At 39.0% G+C, this 20,878-nt stretch overlaps 2 protein-coding genes and 1 long non-coding RNA gene across 3 annotated transcripts in view; all 3 read right to left on the bottom strand.

Annotated features, from left to right (window-relative positions):
• The window catches only part of LOC311279612 (B-cell receptor CD22-like), a gene marked incomplete at its 3' end in the record, with an annotated part of 58,950 nt that extends 48,894 nt beyond the window's left edge, over positions 1–10,056 (bottom strand). The window contains exon 1 of the mRNA XM_084391235.1: positions 9,733–10,056. Within this exon, the coding sequence (XP_084247361.1) occupies positions 9,733–10,000 (268 nt within the window). The 5' untranslated portion in view covers positions 10,001–10,056. The remainder of the gene's footprint in view (positions 1–9,732) is intronic.
• Positions 3,793–4,235, bottom strand: LOC311283866. Its single transcript, XR_014626129.1, has 3 exons — positions 4,162–4,235; positions 4,021–4,087; positions 3,793–3,874 (listed from the first exon to the last, which is right to left on the bottom strand). It is a non-coding gene; the product is annotated as an uncharacterized lncRNA (long non-coding RNA).
• Positions 10,057–17,031: 6,975 nt separating the features above from the next.
• Positions 17,032–19,859, bottom strand: LOC311283627 (piggyBac transposable element-derived protein 4-like). The gene is made up of 2 exons (XM_084398152.1): positions 18,409–19,859; positions 17,032–18,282 (listed from the first exon to the last, which is right to left on the bottom strand). The coding sequence occupies exons 1-2, from the start codon at positions 19,675–19,677 to the stop codon at positions 17,857–17,859; spliced, it is 1,695 nt and encodes a 564-aa protein (XP_084254278.1). The 5' UTR covers positions 19,678–19,859; the 3' UTR covers positions 17,032–17,856.
• Between the last annotated feature and the right edge of the window lie 1,019 nt (positions 19,860–20,878).

Genomic DNA, 20,878 nt, shown 5'->3' with positions numbered 1-20,878 from the left:
CCAAGAACGAGGAGAGCAGTACCATCCTAAGCAGAGGTGGGTAGTAACAAAGTACATTTACTTAGTAATTGTACTTTTAAGAGTAGATTTGAATGTGGGTACTTTTACTTTAACTCAAGTACATTTCTAATGAAAAAACTGTACTTTTACTTCGTTACGTTGGGCGAAGTTCCTCTCGTTACTTTATTTTAATGCAATATATGTTGTTAAATGCGTAATTTATTCCAAGAGCACTGTATCTTTTTTTCTTTTACTTCATCAAACAATTTGGCAGATCTGTCTAAATCGGTTCGCGAATCAGTTTGAATGATCAGTTCAGTTCCTGCACGCACTGAATCGTCTGAAGCAATTTCAATTCACACTCGGCTCGGAGTCGTAACAGGAAGATTTAAGAACATCAAGAGCGTTAGATGAAGTGGCCGTGGACCTACAGTACAGTCAAGTGAGAGCAAATCTGCAAATGCATCATATTTTTGCCAGCGATGAAGATCTTTATTAGTTGAACATCTTCGTAAGCTGTCTGTGAATGAATGATTCCACAGGACGATATATTCGATTTCATTTCACTCAGGTAATACATTTTACAAACAAACAGATTATTACGCCACGATAGCACTACTAGAAAGTATGACATTACCCGTTTTTTGGACATGTACATTAATTTATACATTAAATAAGCTACCATTGTCCACAGTTTATGAACACCCGCCATCCCGCGGTAGTGTGTGTGTATTGTTGCGCAGTGGCGTGCGAACTCGACTTGAAAACGAATGCCTTTGCCTGCCGTAGACACAGTTAACCAGTTTAAACATGCTTGCAGAAATATACATTTGATTACATTTTGGAGAACAGACAGAAGAAGATCCGTCGATGTACTTTTGTTTGTTTTTTTGTGCTCAGATTTTAAGTAGCAGTCATGAGCGCGAGCACATGTGAAGAGTTTTAACTCTCTCTTCTCTGTGTCAATTAACGTTACATGCCATTGAATGCAACACTCTGCAGATTCACTTTATTTCGACATTGTCTAATAATCAAAATGTAGTTGTATAAGTTACTATTATACAAACCAACGGACAGGCAATGATTTTCGGGCTGTACAGATGGCAGAAATATTGCTTGTCTCTTCTGTTTTTGCTGCAAAGATAGTCTAACTACTTATGATAATAATAGTCATTTAAATAAAAAAAATATCTAAATAATATCATTTTATATATGACGACTTCAGATGCTAAAGCCTCTAAGGCTACCATCTGAAGTTTTCTTTCAAACACCACAGTGCTAAAGCAGTGAAATGTACACCGCGATCCGGAGGTCTTGGATGGATCGGCCATGTGCGTCGTATGCCGGATGAACGTATCCCAAAGTGCATCTTCCATGGGGAGTTAGCTGTTGGACACCGCCTTCGTGGCCGACCCAAGCTCCGCTTCAAGGATGTCGTCAAGCGGGACATGAATGTCTTTAACATCAACCCTGACCGATGGCATCATATTGCGGAAGACAGGGCAGCTTGGTGGTCTCTGTCATGCCAAGCTTACATTAGCTTTTGCACAGAAACACGGCATGTTAGACATTGTTTAGATCGGCGCTTGCGCTGTGAAAGGCCTTGATGATGATTTATATATATATATATATATATAAACCTATATGATCCGAAGTAGCCTAACTAGTAACTAGCTTGAGTAGTTTTTTCATTGGATACTTTTTTACTCTTACTCAAGTAACTATTAAGATTATTACTTTTACTTTGAGTAAATCTTTCTATAAGTACTTGTACTTTTACTTGAGTACAGTTTTTGGATAATCTACCCACCTCTGATCCTCAGGGAAAGATGAGAGTAACACAAGAAACTGCCAAACTGACCTGGTGGATGATAAACAATTACTAAAGGGATTTTCAATAGGACTGGTGATAGTAATTGAATGTGATTCAAATGAGCTGTTGTCACACACAGAGATGGTATGACTGTCTCTTTGTAGACGGTCATACCGAATCATACGGTCAGACGGTCATACCGAATTGTAAAGGATACAATTTCCAATCGTTAGAGATGTGAAGACCAGTACCTCCTCTCCTTCCGGTCAGCCGAGGGGTGTGTGAGAAAGTAAAGTTAGTGGAGAGGACAGCCGGTGTGGCGGTGTCCTCTGGTCTGATCCAGGTCTCAGTCAGGGCCATGACGCTGAGACCTGAATGACTAGAAATAGATGTAATCAGCTTTGTTTACAGCAGACTGGCAATTCCAGAGACTGATAGGAAAAGAAAGTAATGTACTAGAAGAAAAGTATGCAGGTTGTTAGGATTGCACTGCCTCCTATGTGTGACATTTGATTTACGTGTGTTAGTAATAGTAGGGATTTGGAAGCACATAGTGAAGACAGGTCACAAGAAAGATGAGAACAAGTTGTGTAGAAGAAGAAGGAAGGTAATAACAAGAACAATAATACTCAAGTGCCTTGTCGGTGTCCTTGCTCGGTGGAGTCGCGCAGGTAGAGTCGCTGGTCTTTACAAAGATACGAGAAACAAAAGATACAAAAACAGTTACAGTTACTATCACCTCCTGTGGCCTGACTGCTTCTTCCTACTGAATGCTACAAACACACTGTATGAATAGCGTGAGCTGGCTTAGGCCACGCCTCACTACCGAAACTTTGAACAAACGCGAACAAACGAGACAACGCGATGACGTAGCGATTGTGTGAGAGGATAATTGGTGTGAAAATGGGAATGTACGGCAGAACAGTCTATGAACTCCTGTCTGAGTATTGAAGCTGATTCTGCTGATGAAACTGCAAACTTGCTTCAGGAAAACTTTCATCAATTGACTGCACTTCTGACTCCTGGTCTTCATTCATCATATCTGGTCCTGGTCTTTAACTGTAAATTCCTCTCCTTCAACAAGACAACAATAGGACTAAAACTAACGAAAAATGATGATCTTTTTCTTTGTTGAAGAATGAAGATGAATGATAGTGATTTACAGGTGAGGCTCGTCGAGGTTGATGTCAGACGCAGGAGATGTGACCTCTGGTGGCAGTTTGAGGGATTGTTAGGGATGGGCGATTACAAACGTTTTATTTTGATCCGATACCAATACTTTTTCTTACAGTTTTAACAATGCCAATGTCAAAACCAGTTATTTCTTCAATTGGTATGTGATTTTTCAAAATTATTCTTAGAAAAAAAAAAAAAAAAATTACACTTAAAGGCATATCACACCAACAAACTCCAGCTAAATGTCAGGGGTGTTTTGGAGCAAACATGAAAAAAGTATTGAATACAAATAAAAGTGATGCAGAAACCCATGTTTGGTCACTTACAATTTTAATATTGATATTTTTTAATAAAATCAATACCAAATAAGTAGCTTGTGAGAATCGATATATATCAACACTGCAGTATCTATGAGCCCTTAAGGTTTGTACAAGCAAATATGAGACGATCACAAATACAACTTAAAAACTTTTAAAGGGAGAGTTACAGGAACACAAAAGACAGAATAACAGAAGCTGATAATATTGAGCACTCTGAGAGTAAAAAAACAAACAAACAAAAAAACGATGTAATAGAATAAAATGATCAATTATGATTTAAAAGCTGGAAAATGTTGTAAATTGAGAAAGCGTAGATTGTTTGCCACAACTGAACATCACTTTAGGTGTTTTGACTTAATTTTAACATATATTTAGACAATAACAATTCACCAGCTTTTAACTTTCATTTAATTCCACTGTTACATCATGTTTCTTAAACTATACAGAAATAAATCTCTTGTGACTCATCTCTGATGATCCCTGTCAATCATCAGTGGCTCCGCCCACAGAGCTCAGGATTGGTTCATTTGTGCTCCGCCTCTCACTGCAGAATCTTCCTGTTGATCTGAACAAACAATAAGATGAAGAAAGACTGACTGAAGTTCATCAACAACATTATAAAACCTTTCACAAGATACATAAAACAATCACACTATACTGAAGAGAGTTTTATTGATTATATTGAGAAGAGCTGCAGGTTCTGACACTTACTGATGGATTCTCATGTTTAGAAAAGCTCTGAGGATCAAGAGTCTTCAGGAGGTCTGCGATCAACGGTCTGTGTGAAAGAGAGCGAGAGATCGGTCATGTGATCATCAGTGATGGAGTATCTGACTTTGACGTCTCACTTACTGTGAGTGTGTCGTACAGGTCAGAGGTCGTGGACTTGAGATCAAGAGCTGTATATGTGTCTTCATTGGGATCAGAGATCTACAGGAGAGACAGAAGGTCTTACATCACAAAATATCACAATCACAATAATAAATATAAATTTTTTAAAACATTATATTGATAATGTATATAGATAAACTTTGGAACATACACAATTTTATGAAAACATTATCAAAAAACTTCTCTGACAATGTTCAAAGTAAAGGGCTTTTTCATATGTTTGTAATTTTAACTAGGGCTGGGCGATATATATCTTGAGATTGTTATGCGCATCTCGTCAGTAAAGCCGGTTAATTGATTAGTAGTAAATCGCCTTCACCTGCTTTCAGATGGAGCGGCATTTACTACAAAGCAAAAACTCCCGTGTTAAATTAACTCTCCTGGGAGTGTATATGAGTCCACACTCAAGAGTGTTAAAGTTAAAGGAGAACTCCGGTCAATTTTAACATTGAGCTCATTTTTTTGTACATTTGGAGTGCTGTCAGTACAGAGAACAACGACAAAAATCTGTGTTGCCTACACCGAGTTATTCTATTTTTTAAATTTGCACCCTGTTGACTTCAATGGGGCAAGTTTTAAACCTGCTTTTAGCCTCTTAACATCCTTGATGTGTCATTACAAGTGCACAGAAAATGTGAGTGATTCCTTCCGAGTGAACACGAGTGAATCTGACTGCAGTAGATGTGAAAGATATGTATAAAAATTATGTTATTTCAGCCAGCGCACATACCTGTATTTTCTTCCTGTTTTCGGTCGAAGTCCATAGTAATCGATTGCCGAGTTCACGCGCGTGATCATAGGTAACTAAACCTATGCGCGTGAACTCGGCAATCGACTACTTTGGATATTAAGGCGATATGGCTCAGCTTGTCAGTTAACTACGGCTCTTTGTAGTAAATGCCGCTCCATCTGAAAGCAGGTGATGGCGAATTACTACTAATCAATTAACCGGCTTTACTGATGAGATGCGCATAACAATCTCACGATATATATCGCCCAGCCCTAATTTTAACAGTAAAAAACTGTAACAAAGCAACAGAAAAGACATTTTAATTGCAGAGATACCCATACTATATACAGTGAAAAACTGCAATATCTCTCACGGAACATTTCATGTAATTTTACAGTAAAATACTGTTAATTGTACGGATTTTGGAAGTACACTGTAAAAAAAAAAAAAAAAAACTTGCGTTGCATTTCCCGTACCTTACCGTAAAAAATACAGTAGCAATTGTTATGTTTTACATCACTGAACTAAAGTTCACGGTAAAAAACTGGCAGCTGTGGTTGCTAGTACTTTACCGTAAAAAATACGATAGAAATATTTGTGTTTTACGGCATTGAACTAAAGTTTACAGTAAAACACTGGCTGCTGTGGTTTCCTGTAATTTAAAAATTACAGGCAAAAATTACATTGATTACAAAAATTACATTGTCTTTTTTGATATTAAAGTTAAAGTTATTATTGAGAATTACCAGAGGTTTAGACGTTAATGTTTTATTGAAAATAATAAAGTTTGAATTCACTATTATGGAGATCAGTGTTTGCTTTAGTTGGGCTCTTGACTTTCTAACATCAGATTTACTCTGACTGCTTTAACTGTGTTTATTAAACACATTTGTTATGGCATGAAAATCAGAGAGAAAATGTGATCAGGTATTTATGTTGTTGACTTAATCGTCATGTAGTGGCCTAATTCACTGATCTCATGAAGAGTCTTATCTTTCATTACATTTATTACTAATATATTTCTCATTTTTGAGTGTAATAGCTCTGTGTCATTACCACATGAGACAAAGACATAATCTTAAGAACTTTAAAAACACATGGTGTATAAAAAAGGTTTTGAACTTCTGTATGATGTAGCAGAACAACACAGAAATCAAGAAGCAGCGTATGAATCTCAACAACGGTGACAATCAACAAAATAATCAGATAAAACTTTGAACATCACAAAACAAGCTACTAAAAAGTTACAACAAAAACAACAGCAAAAATAAAAGCAGATATAATAATAAAAGAAAATACTAAGGCAACTGAGCATAATTTATTCATGCTGCAATGCATGCTGGGAGATATTGATGAGTTTTGATTGAATGCTCCCATCATGCACTGCACTTTTATCATCACCGTTGTTGAGATTCTGAGTGTGTCTGAAAGATACAGTAGTTCAAACCTTTATTGTGTGCCATGTTTTAAAATTCTTCAGATTATCACAACACTGATGGATCACATGTTGTAGAATCATATAGAGCTAGTACAGTCAGTAATATTAAATTATTAATATGAAAAACTTTTCCATTCAACTGAAGCGATAAGGTGCACAGAAGAGTGAGCGTTTGCTGCGGTAACGAAAAATGGCGAAAACATCCTTCATCTGAGATGATTACCGAATAAATATTTTACTCCATGTTTCATGTAAGTAAAATCTATATAAAATTAACTAAATAAAATAACATGAATTTCTTCAAAGTTTGGTCTTGATGTGGATTTTAGAGTTTCTGCAGTTTTTCTCACTTTGCTTTCTCTTAATTTAAGCATATAGCCGAAACTAATTTAAGCCACAACACAGAGATTAGACTATGTGTTCTGACCAGATAAAATATAAATCAATGAGAAATGATTGCATGTGAATAAAGTAATCTCTGATTGGTCATGTATCTTGTACAAAACCCTTAATGGCTTGAGTCATCATAAATTTAACAGTAAATTATAATTAAAAACTTAAGCAGATTGGTTCAATTCACTAAAACAACTTCACGGCCAAGGCCATTCACAACTGCCCACTAAAATCAGCTTTATTTCATCATTTTTTTATATTATAGTACAAACTGGTTACCGCTGGATTGGGAAGGTTTGAATCCTGTCACTTTGTACATTTACAGTCTGAAACACAGATAACGGCTGATCGATTCATTCTCTGCTTTTGTGAAGTCATGTTTAGATGATTTACCTGTTTCACTGTGCGATCTTCAGATTTAACACTCCTTCGTTTCTTTCTGTTATAATGAAAGACATTAGCAGCATATGAATTTATTTTAAAGATTACTAATAATTAAAAACACAAATTAGCCATTTCCTACATCAGACCAAAAGTGAACTTATACAATCGCTGCAGTTTGTTTATTGAGCTCACATTATAAACAGGATGAAGATGATGATGATGATGATGATGATGATGAATAATCCTCCAGATGCCGCTGTGATCACAATCCTACCAGCAACATGATGAACTGAAAGAGGAAGATCATCATGATTAACTCTCCAAACTGATGAATGATGTGAAGATACAGGAGTGTGTTAATATATGAATTTGAAGTTTTTGAACAATGTGTAAACTATCATTAACTCACACATGACGTTTAAAGTCACAGTATCAGAGTATTTCTCTCCATGTTCATTGATGGACTTGCACTTGTATTCTCCACTGTCATTAGAGCTGATCTTTGAGATGTTGTAGATTCTTCCAGATCCTACAATCGTTCCTCCTTTAATCCAGCTGATTTCTGCAGGAGGGTTTGAGTCACTGATGCAGTTCAGAGTCACTGAATCTCCCTCCACTATTACACCAGATGGACTGATGGAGATCACAGGTTTCACTGGAGGATCTACAGATGTCAGGTAAAAGTATTTATCAGAGACGGCTGGTGGAAAATGTTCTAGGAAAGGCTGCAGTTGGTTATTATTGGACAATTTCAGCAAACATCCCAGTTTAATTTTTCACTGTTTAATGCTAAAACAGTGAAAGTTAAAGAAAAAGTTTAAGCTAAAAAGTTGACAGAAGAAAAACTATTAAGACTAGAATTTGAGAGGCTTGAAACCTTTTAAATACAGACAAATGGTTTTTTTTTCAAGTTCTTGATTAAGTTTAAGGAAGATTCTCACAAAACAGTTTTTTCTGCAAGATGTTTTAACTTTTTTAACTTTTCCTAATTAACGATGAATGTAAATAGTGCAACCGCAAAAACTTTTATATACATAAGTACAAGTCAATGTGCGATACCATACAGGACCACATGGAGATGCCAAAAGACCACTAGCGGTGAGCGGGCAATACTTCCACACATGCTAGCATGAAGAAACTTATAGTGCTTCTCATTTCTAATTTGTGCATCCTTGTTTCCTTTGTGGCAATGGGACGTAACTTCTCCCTTCCCTCCTTCAGGGAACAGGAGTTACATTAGTAACCTAGACGTTCCCATTCAGTCATCACTATGAGTTACGTCAGTGACTGATGAATTGGGATCCCTAAGAAACACCACAAACACTGTCTTCCAGCTCCTCGTGTAAACCGCCTGATCCCCCGCACCCTTGGAGAAGGAGAGGGCTTTACACAGAGAAGTCAATCACTGCTGTTCCTACTTGCTCCTAGGGCTGGGCAATATGGCCAAAAATTAATATCTCTGTATATTTTGGTTAAATGGCGATTTATGATATATATCTTGGTACTTCTCTGTAATTTATATTTGACAAAACATGTTCAACTTTAAAACTTTAAAGCTAAATATCTGAACAAGTTCTGTGACAAATTTTAGGTTGATGTCTCAAAAAATATTTTTATTTTTTCGAGCGCAGTACCAAACTTTTCCACTAGATGACCTCCAGACTCCTCTGGTGACCATATAAGGACTCTTCGATTTCCATATAAGGATTGAGTGATATTAACCATATATTTCCATATTTTAAAAAAATATATTTATGAAGTAGACATCCTATTCAGAAGTAGATTGGGTAGTAATGTTAATATTTGATTTGAATTCAATCTCTAAAACATATAAAACCATACGTAAAGAATGAGAGCATGTGTTATAATTCGGCACCACATCTTTAGAAAATCAGTCGCCAAATATGAAAACTACAGTCTGAACGCTTTCAAATGCTATATAGTTGGTCAAGATTACTTTAGGTTTAGACTAAGATATTATTGTTATAAATGTATAATGGCAAGTGTCCCACAGGTGTTGGGGAGGGGCAGTCATAAATGCAGATATTTAGTCTTTGCAATGTGTGAAAAGTATTGATATTAAAAGTTCATTATTTGTACCTGATTGTAATTTTTTTTTGGGGGGGGGGGGGGGGGGGGGATTGAATACAATTAGGGTCAATCTGACCTGGACCACACAGACTGTAACCAGAAATCTAAAGTGCATGAGGGTTAAAGAGAGAAAGTCAATCAGTACTCACACATGACATTGAGCTGAACCTCAGGAGAGATGTGAGTGTGTCCGTCTACAGCACATCTATATCTGCCTGAATCCTCTCTTCTGACTGGATTGATGGAGAGTTTGTTACTGTATTTATTCTTAGTTAATATCTTCTGTGAGTTTCTGTACCAGATGAATGTTGCTCTGTCAGTCAGAGCGCAGCTGCTTTTACATCTCAGATTGACTGAATCTCCCTCTGTCACTCTCTCAGGAGACTCCACCTGAAGATCTGAACACAACACACACATTATATCTAGTGCTGCTGTCATACACTGATTATTATTCAACATAATGCACAGAAGAAGAGATAAACCTCATCAAAGTCACCTGTGACAGTAAGAGTCACTCCTGGTTTAGCAGTCCATTTGTCTTTATCAGTGATGAATCTGAAATAGTACATGTGTGAATCCTTCAGTGTCACATGACTCAGTCTGATGGTGCAGTTCTGCTGTTTATCTCCCAGATACTGAAGCCTCTGACTGTATTCAGGGTCCTTAGACAGATCTGGAGGCTCAACACCCTCTTGTATTGGGCCTTTGGTCCAGAACACTTTCATGATCTGATGTCCAGTAGGGTATGTATACGTGCATCTCATTATCACTGTTGAGTCCTTTAGTGCACAGATGTGTGAAGGACTGTAACTCACACCCCAATCAGCACTAGAAACCCCTGAAACACAGAATTCATCAAACTGTAAATGTTGTTTTATCTGTTATATTGGGCCATGAAAACATGACAATACTTTATTACTATTTGAAAACAGCGACTCATTACAGGAAATATAAGATAAATGTAAATAAATAATCTCAGTGTGAATTACTTTAAGACAGAGGAGTGAAGAGAGAACCAAGAAATCAGCCAAAAACAACAAGCTGCACAATTACAGTTTTTCTGAATTGCTAAAACACATTTCTTGAAACCATCACTCACTTTCTCAAAACCTTAAACACAAAAGCAAATGTTCAAAACTCATTCAGAGAATCTCTGACTCTTCTGGCAAAATCAAACAATGCTTTCAGATCTTACACACATCAGTCAATATTAGAAACACTACAGATCATTCGTTAGACACTACATGACAAATGGAGAACACAGAATCCAAAGCATACTCTTCCTCCTCTTATACTCACACTCTTCCTCCTCTTATACTCACACTCTTCCTCCTCTAACTCACACTCTTCCTCCTCTTATACTCATACTCTTCCTCCTCTAACTCACACTCTTCCTCCTCTTATACACACACTCTTCCTCCTCTTATACTCACACTCTTCCTCCTCTTATACTCACACTCTTCCTCTTATACTCACACTCTTCCTCCTCTTATACTCACACTCTTCCTCCTCTTATACACACACTCTTCCTCCTCTTATACTCTCACTCCTCCTCCTCTTATACTCGTACTCTTCCTCCTCTTATACTCACTCTTCCTCCTCTTATACTCACACTCTTCCTCCTCTTATACTCACACTCTTCCTCCTCTTATACTCACACTCTTCCTCCTCTTATACTCACACTCTTCCTCCTGTTATACTCACACTCTTCCTCCTCTTATACTCACACTCTTCCTCCTCTTATACTCACTCTTCCTCCTCTTATACACACTCTTCCTCCTCTTATACTCATACTCTTCCTCCTCTTATACTCACACTCTTCCTCCTGTTATACTCACACTCTTCCTCCTCTTATACTCATACTCTTCCTCCTCTTAGACACACACTCTTCCTCCTCTTATACACACACTCTTCCTCCTCTTATACACACACTCTTCCTCCTCTTATATTCATACTCTTCCTCCTCTTATACAACATTGAGTAAATCTAGGCACTTTAAACTGTCTTGTATTTTGTACAGTTGGTTTCCTCTCATCATTAGAAATAAGTGTGAACAGTTTTGAGTCGTTGTGTGTAAACGATGACAACTGTGTTGTAGTTGTGTTTGACTTTAGCCTGCCTGTGTTTAGCGGTTTGAAACATAAGTGCATCACAGTGAGAAATGTGTTTTAGTGAGTGAGAATGTGTTTAGCGTTTTGCAAAAAGAGTGCATGAGATTTGCAAACAGTGTTTTAACTTCCTGAACTTGTTTGTTGAATGATGGTCACACACAACTTGGTTTTGTATAACGTTGATTCTTTACTGGAGAACTGGATGTTAATCACATGTAGTTTTTAGACCAACTAGTGTTCCGCGTCCTATCTACGGATTCCCCAAAAGTACAATTGCGATTCAGATATAACTAAGAACATAATCAATGTTCTACATCCCCTTTCTTTAGTAATCTCTCATTATCTTATAACAACAAATTATCCATATTAACTCAAAATCAAGGCATGTATAACCAATATGCTACTGGCACTTAAAGTGTCACATTTTATGAACAATGAAACTCAGAACATTTTCTTCTTATGCTTTAACAGTCTCTCCAATGCTTAAACATCTCTAAGCAGGTCACTAGATATACTTTGGATTTGGTTTTGAGATTCTGCCTGATCGAGTCACATAAAGTTTTTTTTCAGATTCTTTGGTAGGTGCAGTGGCCTCCAGTTTTAATTCAGAGTCAGTCACTTGTGCACTTATGTGATCGGAGAAGAAACTTTGATCTTTTCCTGGTGTACAAACTTTTGGATGTTCTGCTGGGTTGTATTCATCATTTTGTTGTGGCAAAGTTTCAGGGACTGGTAAGATGTGTCTACGATTCCTTCTATAATCCCTCCCCTCTGATTCCACCATATACGATCTTGGTTCCTTGCAGATGTCTTTGATGATTCCCACTTTATTGTATCCTTGAGGTGTTTGTAACCTGACTACTTCACCTTTGGAAAGAGGACGGAGTGGCTTGCTGCTTTTGTCATAATACAGCTTCTGTTGATGACGCTTGTGTGCAAGTCGTTTTCTGACCATGACATGGCTTTTGGTGGAAGGGACTAGTAACTTTCTGTCAATTGGGAGCGTCGTCCGTGTTTGTCTTGACAGAAGTCTTTCTGCTGGTGATCCGAGAATTCCATCCCGAGGTATGTTTCTCAAATTGAGTAGGTCGAGGAAGACATCTGTTCCGTCTCGCTTTGATTTTTCCATCAACTCTTTTGCGCTTCGCACTGCTCGTTCAGATAATCCATTGGATTGCGGATATTCTGGGCTGCTTGTTACATGAACGAAATCCCAGGAACTTGCGAAATTCTTAAATTGTTGACTGGAAAATTGTGTTCCGTTGTCTGTGATCACTTTTTGGGGACAGCCATGTACTGAAAAGTGTCTCTTTAATTTTGTAATCACAGCGGTTGATGTCAGACTGCGAAGAAGATCTATCTCAAACCAACTTGAATATGAGTCCACCAGAACAAGATAATGTTGGCCATTCCATTCAAATAGATCAGTTGCAACAATTGACCAGGGAAGTTCTGGAGTATCATGTAGCTTCAGTGGTTCCTTTTGTTGGTGCTGTTTCATACCATTGCAGACAGAGCATGAACCACATTCCTTCTCAATGTCCTTGTTCATTGAAGGCCAAAACACTACACCTCGTGCTCTGCGTTTTGTTGATTCAACTCCAGGATGCCCTCTATGAAGAATGGTGATGTATTCTTTTTGCAGTGACTTGGGGATCACAGCTTTTGGGCCTTTCATCACGACCCCATCCTTCGTTATCAGCTCATCTCGGTATGGGTAATACTGTGTGCTCTTCCAACTCAGTGAGCCTTGATAGCGAAATGTGCTCAACAGACATTACTTCAAAGTCAGCCTTCTCACTGCTTAACACTTCTGTGTTTTTCATGGGGGCACGTGAAAGAGTGTCAGCCAGAAACATTTCTTTTCCTCTTTTATAGCTTATCACGAAGTCATACTTCTGGAGCCTCAACATCATGCGTTGTAATCGTGCTGGAGCCATGTGCAGTGGCTTGTTGAGTATCGTCACTAATGGCTGATGGTCTGTTTCAATGTGGATTTTCTTCCCATATATGTAGTCGTGAAACTTACCACATGCAAACACCACTGCAAGGAGCTCTTTCTCAATTTGAGCATATTGTCTCTCGGTTTGTGTCAGGGTTCGTGAAGCATATGCTATGGGAGCATTTTGTTGAAGGCATGCCGCACCAAGTCCGTACTGTGAAGCGTCACACGTCAGTGTAACAGGTTTTTGGACGTTATAATATCTCAGCGTTGGTGGGCTTGTGATGACCTCTTTCAGCTTGTTGAATGCATCTTGATGTTGTTTAAGCCAGCACCATTCAGTATCTTTGTGAGTCATCTCTCGTAAAGGTGCTGAGAGGTCACTGAAACCTGGAATGAATTTTCCAAGATAGTTAACCATCCCTAGGAAGCGTTGTAGAGCTGTGACATTTTCGGGGACTTCCATCTCTGTGATGGCTTTGATCTTTGAGGGGTCTGGTTTCAGTCCTTCGCTTGTGAACACATGTCCTACATAGCATACTTCTGACAGCCGAAACTTACATTTGAGAGGGTTAAGTCTGAGGTTGACCTTTTGTGCACGATCCAGCACTTTTTTAAGATTCTCGTCATGTTCTTCCACATCCTTTCCTCCCACAAGGATGTCGTCCACTATAATAGCACATGGATAACCAGCGAATATTTGCTCCATTGTCCTTTGGAACACCTCACTCGCTGTGCTGATTCCAAATGGCATGCGTAGGAATCGGTATCTCCCAAATGGGGAGTTGAACGTTGTCAACATTGATGATTTTTCATCAAGAGAAATTTGCCAAAAAGAGCTTTTCGCATCCAAGACGGAAAAGACAGAGGAATTCGGCATTTTAGATGCAACGTCTTCTACAGTGCGCATGGGGTGGTGTGGACGAAGAAGGGCCCTATTAAGGTCTTTTGGGTCTATGCATAGTCTTATCTCCTCAGAATTCTTTTTGTGGGTTGCCACTAATGATGATACCCATTCAGTGGGCTCCGAGACTGGGGTAAGAACACCCATATTGACCATTCTTCGTAACTCTGCTTCGACCCTGTGCTGCATGGCTGCTGGAATTTTGCGTGCAGGTTTTACAACTGGGTGCACTGCTGGGTTCAGTCTCATTGAATACGTTACTGGAAGCTTACCAATCTCGTCCTTGAAAAGGTCTGAATATTCAGAATGAATTTTGCTTGCAAAGCTTGAAACTTCATCTGTTGTCACATGATGAATTTCTTTGTTGAACGAGACTAGTTTCATTTGTAAACAGTCTGGCAGTCCTATCAATGGTTGCACGTTTCTTTTTATCACGTAGAACGAGAGGTTATATGCCCTTTCTGCTGTGTGGCAGGTGAAAGTAGCAAAGCCTGCTGTGGGTATCACCTCACCTCCATAGGCTATGAGCTTGGTCTTCTTTGATGAGCTTAAATCCTCCCCATTTTTTATTTTCTTGAACAAAGCCTCAGAAATGACATTACATTTGGCCCCTGTGTCTACTTTAAGATCAACTGAATGTCCATTGATGTACACAGTGCAAATTAGTTCAGTCTTTTGAGGGGTGTTCTTTTCCACTGTTTGTACAGCAGCCTTTTCAAGTGACACTCCATCCACATAGTAGGATTCATCAGCGCTATCTGTGGAAGTTTCTTTAGGATTGAGCTGGTCTACGGCTCTTCTCCATCTATTCGGCGTGTGCTTTGGTGTAGTTTTACAGCACTTTTTGAAATGATTCCATTTTTTGCATTTGTGGCACTGCTGACCATATGCTGAGCATTTTTCCTTTTTTGCTTCATGCTTGCCTCCACAACTATTACAATTCAATATTATCTGAGAGCCTGTGCGATCGGAGTTGGATCTTTGTTTAAATCCTTGTGTCATTTTAGTCTTTGTCTTGTGGTACACACTGTCCACGTTAGTGTTGCTTTTAGGCGCTGCAAGAGTCTTTGTGTGCAGATCAGTCAGCTCGTGGATTTGACACAATTCTATCGCTTTGGCTAGTGTTAACTCACTGTCTCTCAATAGAATTTTTCTCATACCATCATTGGTCACGCCGCACACGAGTCTGTCTCTTATGAGTTCATCCGTTAGATCACCGAATCTGCACGTCTTTGCTTTGTTCCTTAAATCACTTACATATGCTTCTATGGTTTCACCAGATTTTTGGTTTCTCATATTAAACTTATGGCGTTCCATAGTTATATTTGTTTGTGGGTTGCATAACTCACGGAATTTCCGTTTTATACATTCTGGTTTCTCTCTAGTTTCAGCCTCCGCGATCATCCGTCGTTGCTCTCCTTCTCCCGTATACACGGCTGGTGCATACACAAACGCGCGCTCCCGCTCGATGGCTTCTGAGCCGGCCAAATTAAGGAGAATAAATGCCTGCGTCTTAGCATCTTTGTCTGAGTGAGCAGCTGCTATAAATATATCGTATTCTTGCTCGAATACGCGCCAGTTCTCACTAATGTTGCCATCAAACACTAGCGGTTCGGGTCTTCGGAAGCCTTCCGCCATTTCTGACGAGGTATGTAAAACTTCTTTTATCAAGTCTTTTCGATGAAACTTGACTTACTTCAAACTCAAAGGCGTTCTCTTTTCCTCGAACCGTCTTCTGACACCATGTTGAATGATGGTCACACACAACTTGGTTTTGTATAACGTTGATTCTTTACTGGAGAACTGGATGTTAATCACATGTAGTTTTTAGACCAACTAGTGTTCCGCGTCCTATCTACGGATTCCCCAAAAGTACAATTGCGATTCAGATATAACTAAGAACATAATCAATGTTCTACATTGTTTAATGTTTTACAGAAATTATTTATTCAACAAATTGGTTTAGGCTATTGAGAATTTGGTTCAGAGAAGTGGGTTTAGTGTTTTAGCAATTCAGAAAAACTGTAAATCCTGGAATATGACTAAATAAATATTAAACTACACATTCACTTCCGAGAACAAGAGCAAAAGATATTCACGATCTAGTGCTAGAGCAGGGCTGTGAACTGTCACACATTCAGCCTGAGACGCTAATCGACACGTTTCACACACTCTCACACCACACACACATTTCCTCACGCAGAGAAAAATTGCTAAACATTCATTGCGTGAGAACAGCAGAACTCGGCAAACTGCAAGCATCATCAAACCGGTCAACGCCTCCCTATGGGCAGAGGTGTATAGTCCAGGGGTCAGAAAGTAGAAGTCCTGCCATATGTTTATTCCACCCATGAACTCAGCAGCTGATTCCACTAATTAGTTCTCCTGTCTGAATTAGCAAATCCAGATGAACAAAATATTGACTTTTACTTTCTGAACCTGGACTTTACACCTCTGGCCACATGTCAGCCAAGACAGAGCTGGTTACTTTTAAATTCTAATCTCTCAGATTCTGTCAATTTTATTATGAAATTAAAACAACAAATATCATTTTGGCGCTTGTAAATGTGACGTTTCCTCGAAAGGGAACTCAAAAGTTGGCAGCCCTGTCCTACAGTGATCTTTTGATGAGCTTTGATGGACGGTGTTGCAGAAAAGCAGAAGTAAATGTACAGAGACAGAGGAGTGAAGAGAGAACCAAGAAATCAGCCACGAACAACATGACGCACTCTCAAATGATGAAATATATGAAAAATAAGATGAAGTAAATAATCAAAGTTGATTTATTAACCCTAATAAGGTCTTCGTTTCCTGTTTACAAATCTGGTCTTTGGGGTCAATATGACCCCAACAATTGATAGAGAAATTATACAAAAAATATACATTTTTAATTATACAAATAATATATGTTTTTTTTTGTTTACTTCTCATCTATTCATTAATGCTGTGTTTTGGGAGATATGAAGTACTTTTGTACCTATTTACCACACAATTCCTCAACTACACCATAAGCTTGCATATGAAATATTAATTTTTTATGAAAAAATCACTTAAATGATGATCTAAATTTAATTTAAATTGTTTCTGGATATTGATCTAGGTGTTATGTGTAGAAGTACGCCATCTACTGGTTAGAGATAAACCTAAATTCTTTGCAGTTTAAGAAAGAAATAGTTTTGACCAGCAGAGGCAATAGAGAGCCATTCATTTTACTGCATGTGGCCAACTGCTTGTATTACAACTTTTGAAATACATTTTGTGAATTTATATATATATAAACATAAGAAAGGACATTTAAAATAATTATTTTTTTAAATAGTAGAATTTTTGTAGTTTTGATGCATTTTGAAATGTCTGTTTTTACAAAATGCCACAGAGATTTGACAGAAAAATGCCACCTAAAGGCCACCCAAGACACACCTAAAGGACAAGACTTGGAGTCAGATTTTAGTTGCATATTGTTGAACATATTTTAATGAACAAAGTGTAAAAATAAATAATTAACTTTAGAATGCAAAAGAAATGAATAAATAATATGTAAACAAAAGCAATATGAGTGAACATCTAATAACAATAAAAAAAAATTCAATAACATTCTGAACACTGAACAAAAAAGCAATAACAAGCTACAAAAAATATGTAAAACAAATTGTAAAACAATAATCAGTCCACGCACATCTGGCACAGGAACACTGTGTGAGCAGCACAAATGGCTCTTTTGCAGTTTGTGCACTGCTTGTCAGTTTTGGTGTCCTTTGCCCGTGGACAAACCTGACACCGTTTTCTTTTTGGGGGTGGATCAGTGGAGGGCCCTGGCTCGTTGGACGAATGCTGTTGTTGTCTCTTCAGAATCGCTGCAGAGGCTGGTGTACGAGGCACGTGTTGTCGTCGCTCCATCTGAGGGGACACAAGAGCTTTTCCCAGCTGCTCTAGAAAGAGCCTCCTTTTCATACACTTTCCTCTCTCCCATGATGGATTGACTTCTCTCCACACCACAAAGGCATTTATGGCCGAAACATCGAGGATTGTGGAGAAGACAACCATTGGCCATCGATTAGTCTTTCGCTTGCAGCTGTAGCTTGAAACCATCTGCAATATTTCAAACACACACACAAACAAATTAGTATATCTGCTAGCAAAAGAAATACCAATTACTAACTCAGCAACTTTGAAAATTCGCAAAACAATGCATCAAATAATAAAATTTGTAAATACCTTGTCAAGGTTGTCAACTCCGCCTTTGCAGCGATTGTAGTCCAAGATGACCTCTGGTTTCTTGTCCTCCCTGTCACTGATTTTGTCAGCCTTGTGACATGTGCTCATGAGCAGCACATTTTTATGCCTTTTGGGGCAGTATGAAACAATAGTGTGTGTTTCATTGAACGCAAAAAGAGAAGAAAACACAGCTCGGTCTCTTGTGGTCAGTAGAGCAGGTGGGAGTTCTGGTTTGTTTTTTCGAACTGTGCCCACCATGGTCAACTTCCTTCTCAGGAGCTCCTGGCCAAGGGCATAGGAAGTGAAGAAATTGTCACACGTCACTGTGTGTCCCTGGAGACCAGTGGTCAAATCAAGGACCACACGCATGCCCTGGTTTCTTTCTGGCTGGCCACCTCGAGGTTTGCCGGTGTAAACTTGCATGTTCCATGCATAACTCGTTCTGGCATCACACGCTGCCCAGATTTTCAATCCATATTTCGCCGGCTTACTAGGCATGTATTGCTTGAATGAGCATCTACCTCGAAATGGCATCAGGCACTCATCCACTGTTACGTCTGACCCGGGGTTGAACATTATTGGGAGACGCTCAACCCATAAATCCCACAGGTCCCGAATTGGTGCCAGCTTGTCAGTTTCTCGGCGAGCAGGTCTTGTTGCCCTGTCATCAAATCGGATGACTCTTGATAAAGTTTGAAACCTTTTCAGAGTCATTACCGCACAAAAAATTGCACGCCCAGTTTCAGCCTCCCACAAACTGGACAGGGCCTCATTGTTAGAACGAAAAACTCCGGCAAGAATAAGCAGACCAATGAATGCCTCAATATCAGTCCAGTCGACGTCCCTCCAGTCAGCATCATATACTCGCTTGCCTTCCAAATTTGTCATCTCCACCAAGATGCTTTGGATGCTTGGTGGAAAAAACAATAAAAAAGATGACTTTATGTCCTCTACACGAGAACATGCGTACCTTGTCGGTCCGGGTGTCAGCTTTGTCACACGTGCTGCTGAAGCTCTCCCTGGCCCCTGGGAAGGTGGGGTAGTAGACCAGGTTATTTGCCCATTTTTAGAAGTGAAGGTTTGATCTGCATCTCCCTCCTCACAGTCATCATCTGATTCCTGGTAATCTTCCAACCCTGTGTTGTCTTCAGGGGGATCAGGGTCTTCTGGCTCAGAGTCTTCTGGCTCAGAGTCTTCCAGGGCATCTTCAGTTTCGCTGGAATCCAGCAAGCAGTCCAGTGTCTCGTGGAGAGTGTAGCGCTTTGTCATACTGCCAGCACAGAATGAACTGTGTGCAGGACACCAAAGACCCTCTTTTATAGCCTTTCCGTGGGAACAATTCCTTTGTTTTCAAAACACAGGTCTAGCTCTTACATCTAGACGTAAACTTTTTACAGTGGAAAAGGTCCGTTGTCTTTTATCTCCGTTTCATCTCTCTCTTGCTCTCTCTGCATGTGGATGCATTAGGTCTCACTCACACGTGTTCTGCATTTGGCTTCATTAGCCAAATTGGATACAAATTCTCTCTGTGACAGTCACACCTGTGTGTGTGTCTGTGTGTGTGTGTGTGAGAGAGAGAGAGAGAGAGTGTGTGTGCATATGTCTGTGTTTGTGTGTGTGTGTGAGTGAGTGAGTGTGTGTGTGTGTGTGTGTGTGTGTGTGTGTGTGTGTGTGTGTGTCTGTGTGAGAGAGAGTGAGAATGCATGTGTGCATATGTATGTATGTGTGTGTGTGTGTGTGTGTGTGTGTGTGTGTGTGTGTGTGTGTGTGTGTGTGTGTGCATGAATTAGGTCTTACCCTTTTATATCTTTGTTCAGCATTTGTGACTGATTTCCTTTGCCAGTTCTATAAAAATGCTGTGGCAGTACACACAGACATGTGTGTGTTTGTTTGTGTGTGTTTTTGTGTGTGTGTGAGTGAGCATGTCTTTTCTACATCACATATATGCTCTAGTAGTAGGCCTTCATTTCTGTGTGAAAATTTTCAGATTTATGCTGGATTTAAAGATTGTTTTTGACAAATGAAGAAAAAATATTGCGTTTTTTTCACATTTCCCATTCATTTCAATGTGGGGTCATATTGACCCCGAAGACCAGAAGTGTAAAAAAATGTTTTACATACCTTCAGAACAACCGAATCAAGCCCAGTTTTTTTGTGTGTGTATAGATAGATTATTTAGGAAAAGTCACAAAATATTATTCCACTCAGATGAAGGGAACCCTTTTTTTTAATCAAGGAAAAGTCGATTGGGGTCATATAGACCCCAAGAACCGATTGAGGGTTAAATACCCAATGACATCAACAAATTAGTTTTGTGGCTTTTAGTTCTCATCTATCAGCCCAGAGCTCATTTATGCTAGTGAACTCCTTTGACATGATACATATTTAACATGTACACATTCACTTCCGAGAACATGAGCCAAACATATTCATGATCTGCTGATAAAGTGATTTTTGTCCAATCAAATGC

Source organism: Rutilus rutilus (genome assembly GCF_951802725.1).
Source record: "Rutilus rutilus genome assembly, chromosome: 2".
Lineage (NCBI taxonomy): Eukaryota > Metazoa > Chordata > Actinopteri > Cypriniformes > Leuciscidae > Rutilus > Rutilus rutilus.
The sequence above is the reverse complement of the archived record's forward strand: the minus strand, read 5'-3'. Positions and strand labels throughout refer to the sequence as shown.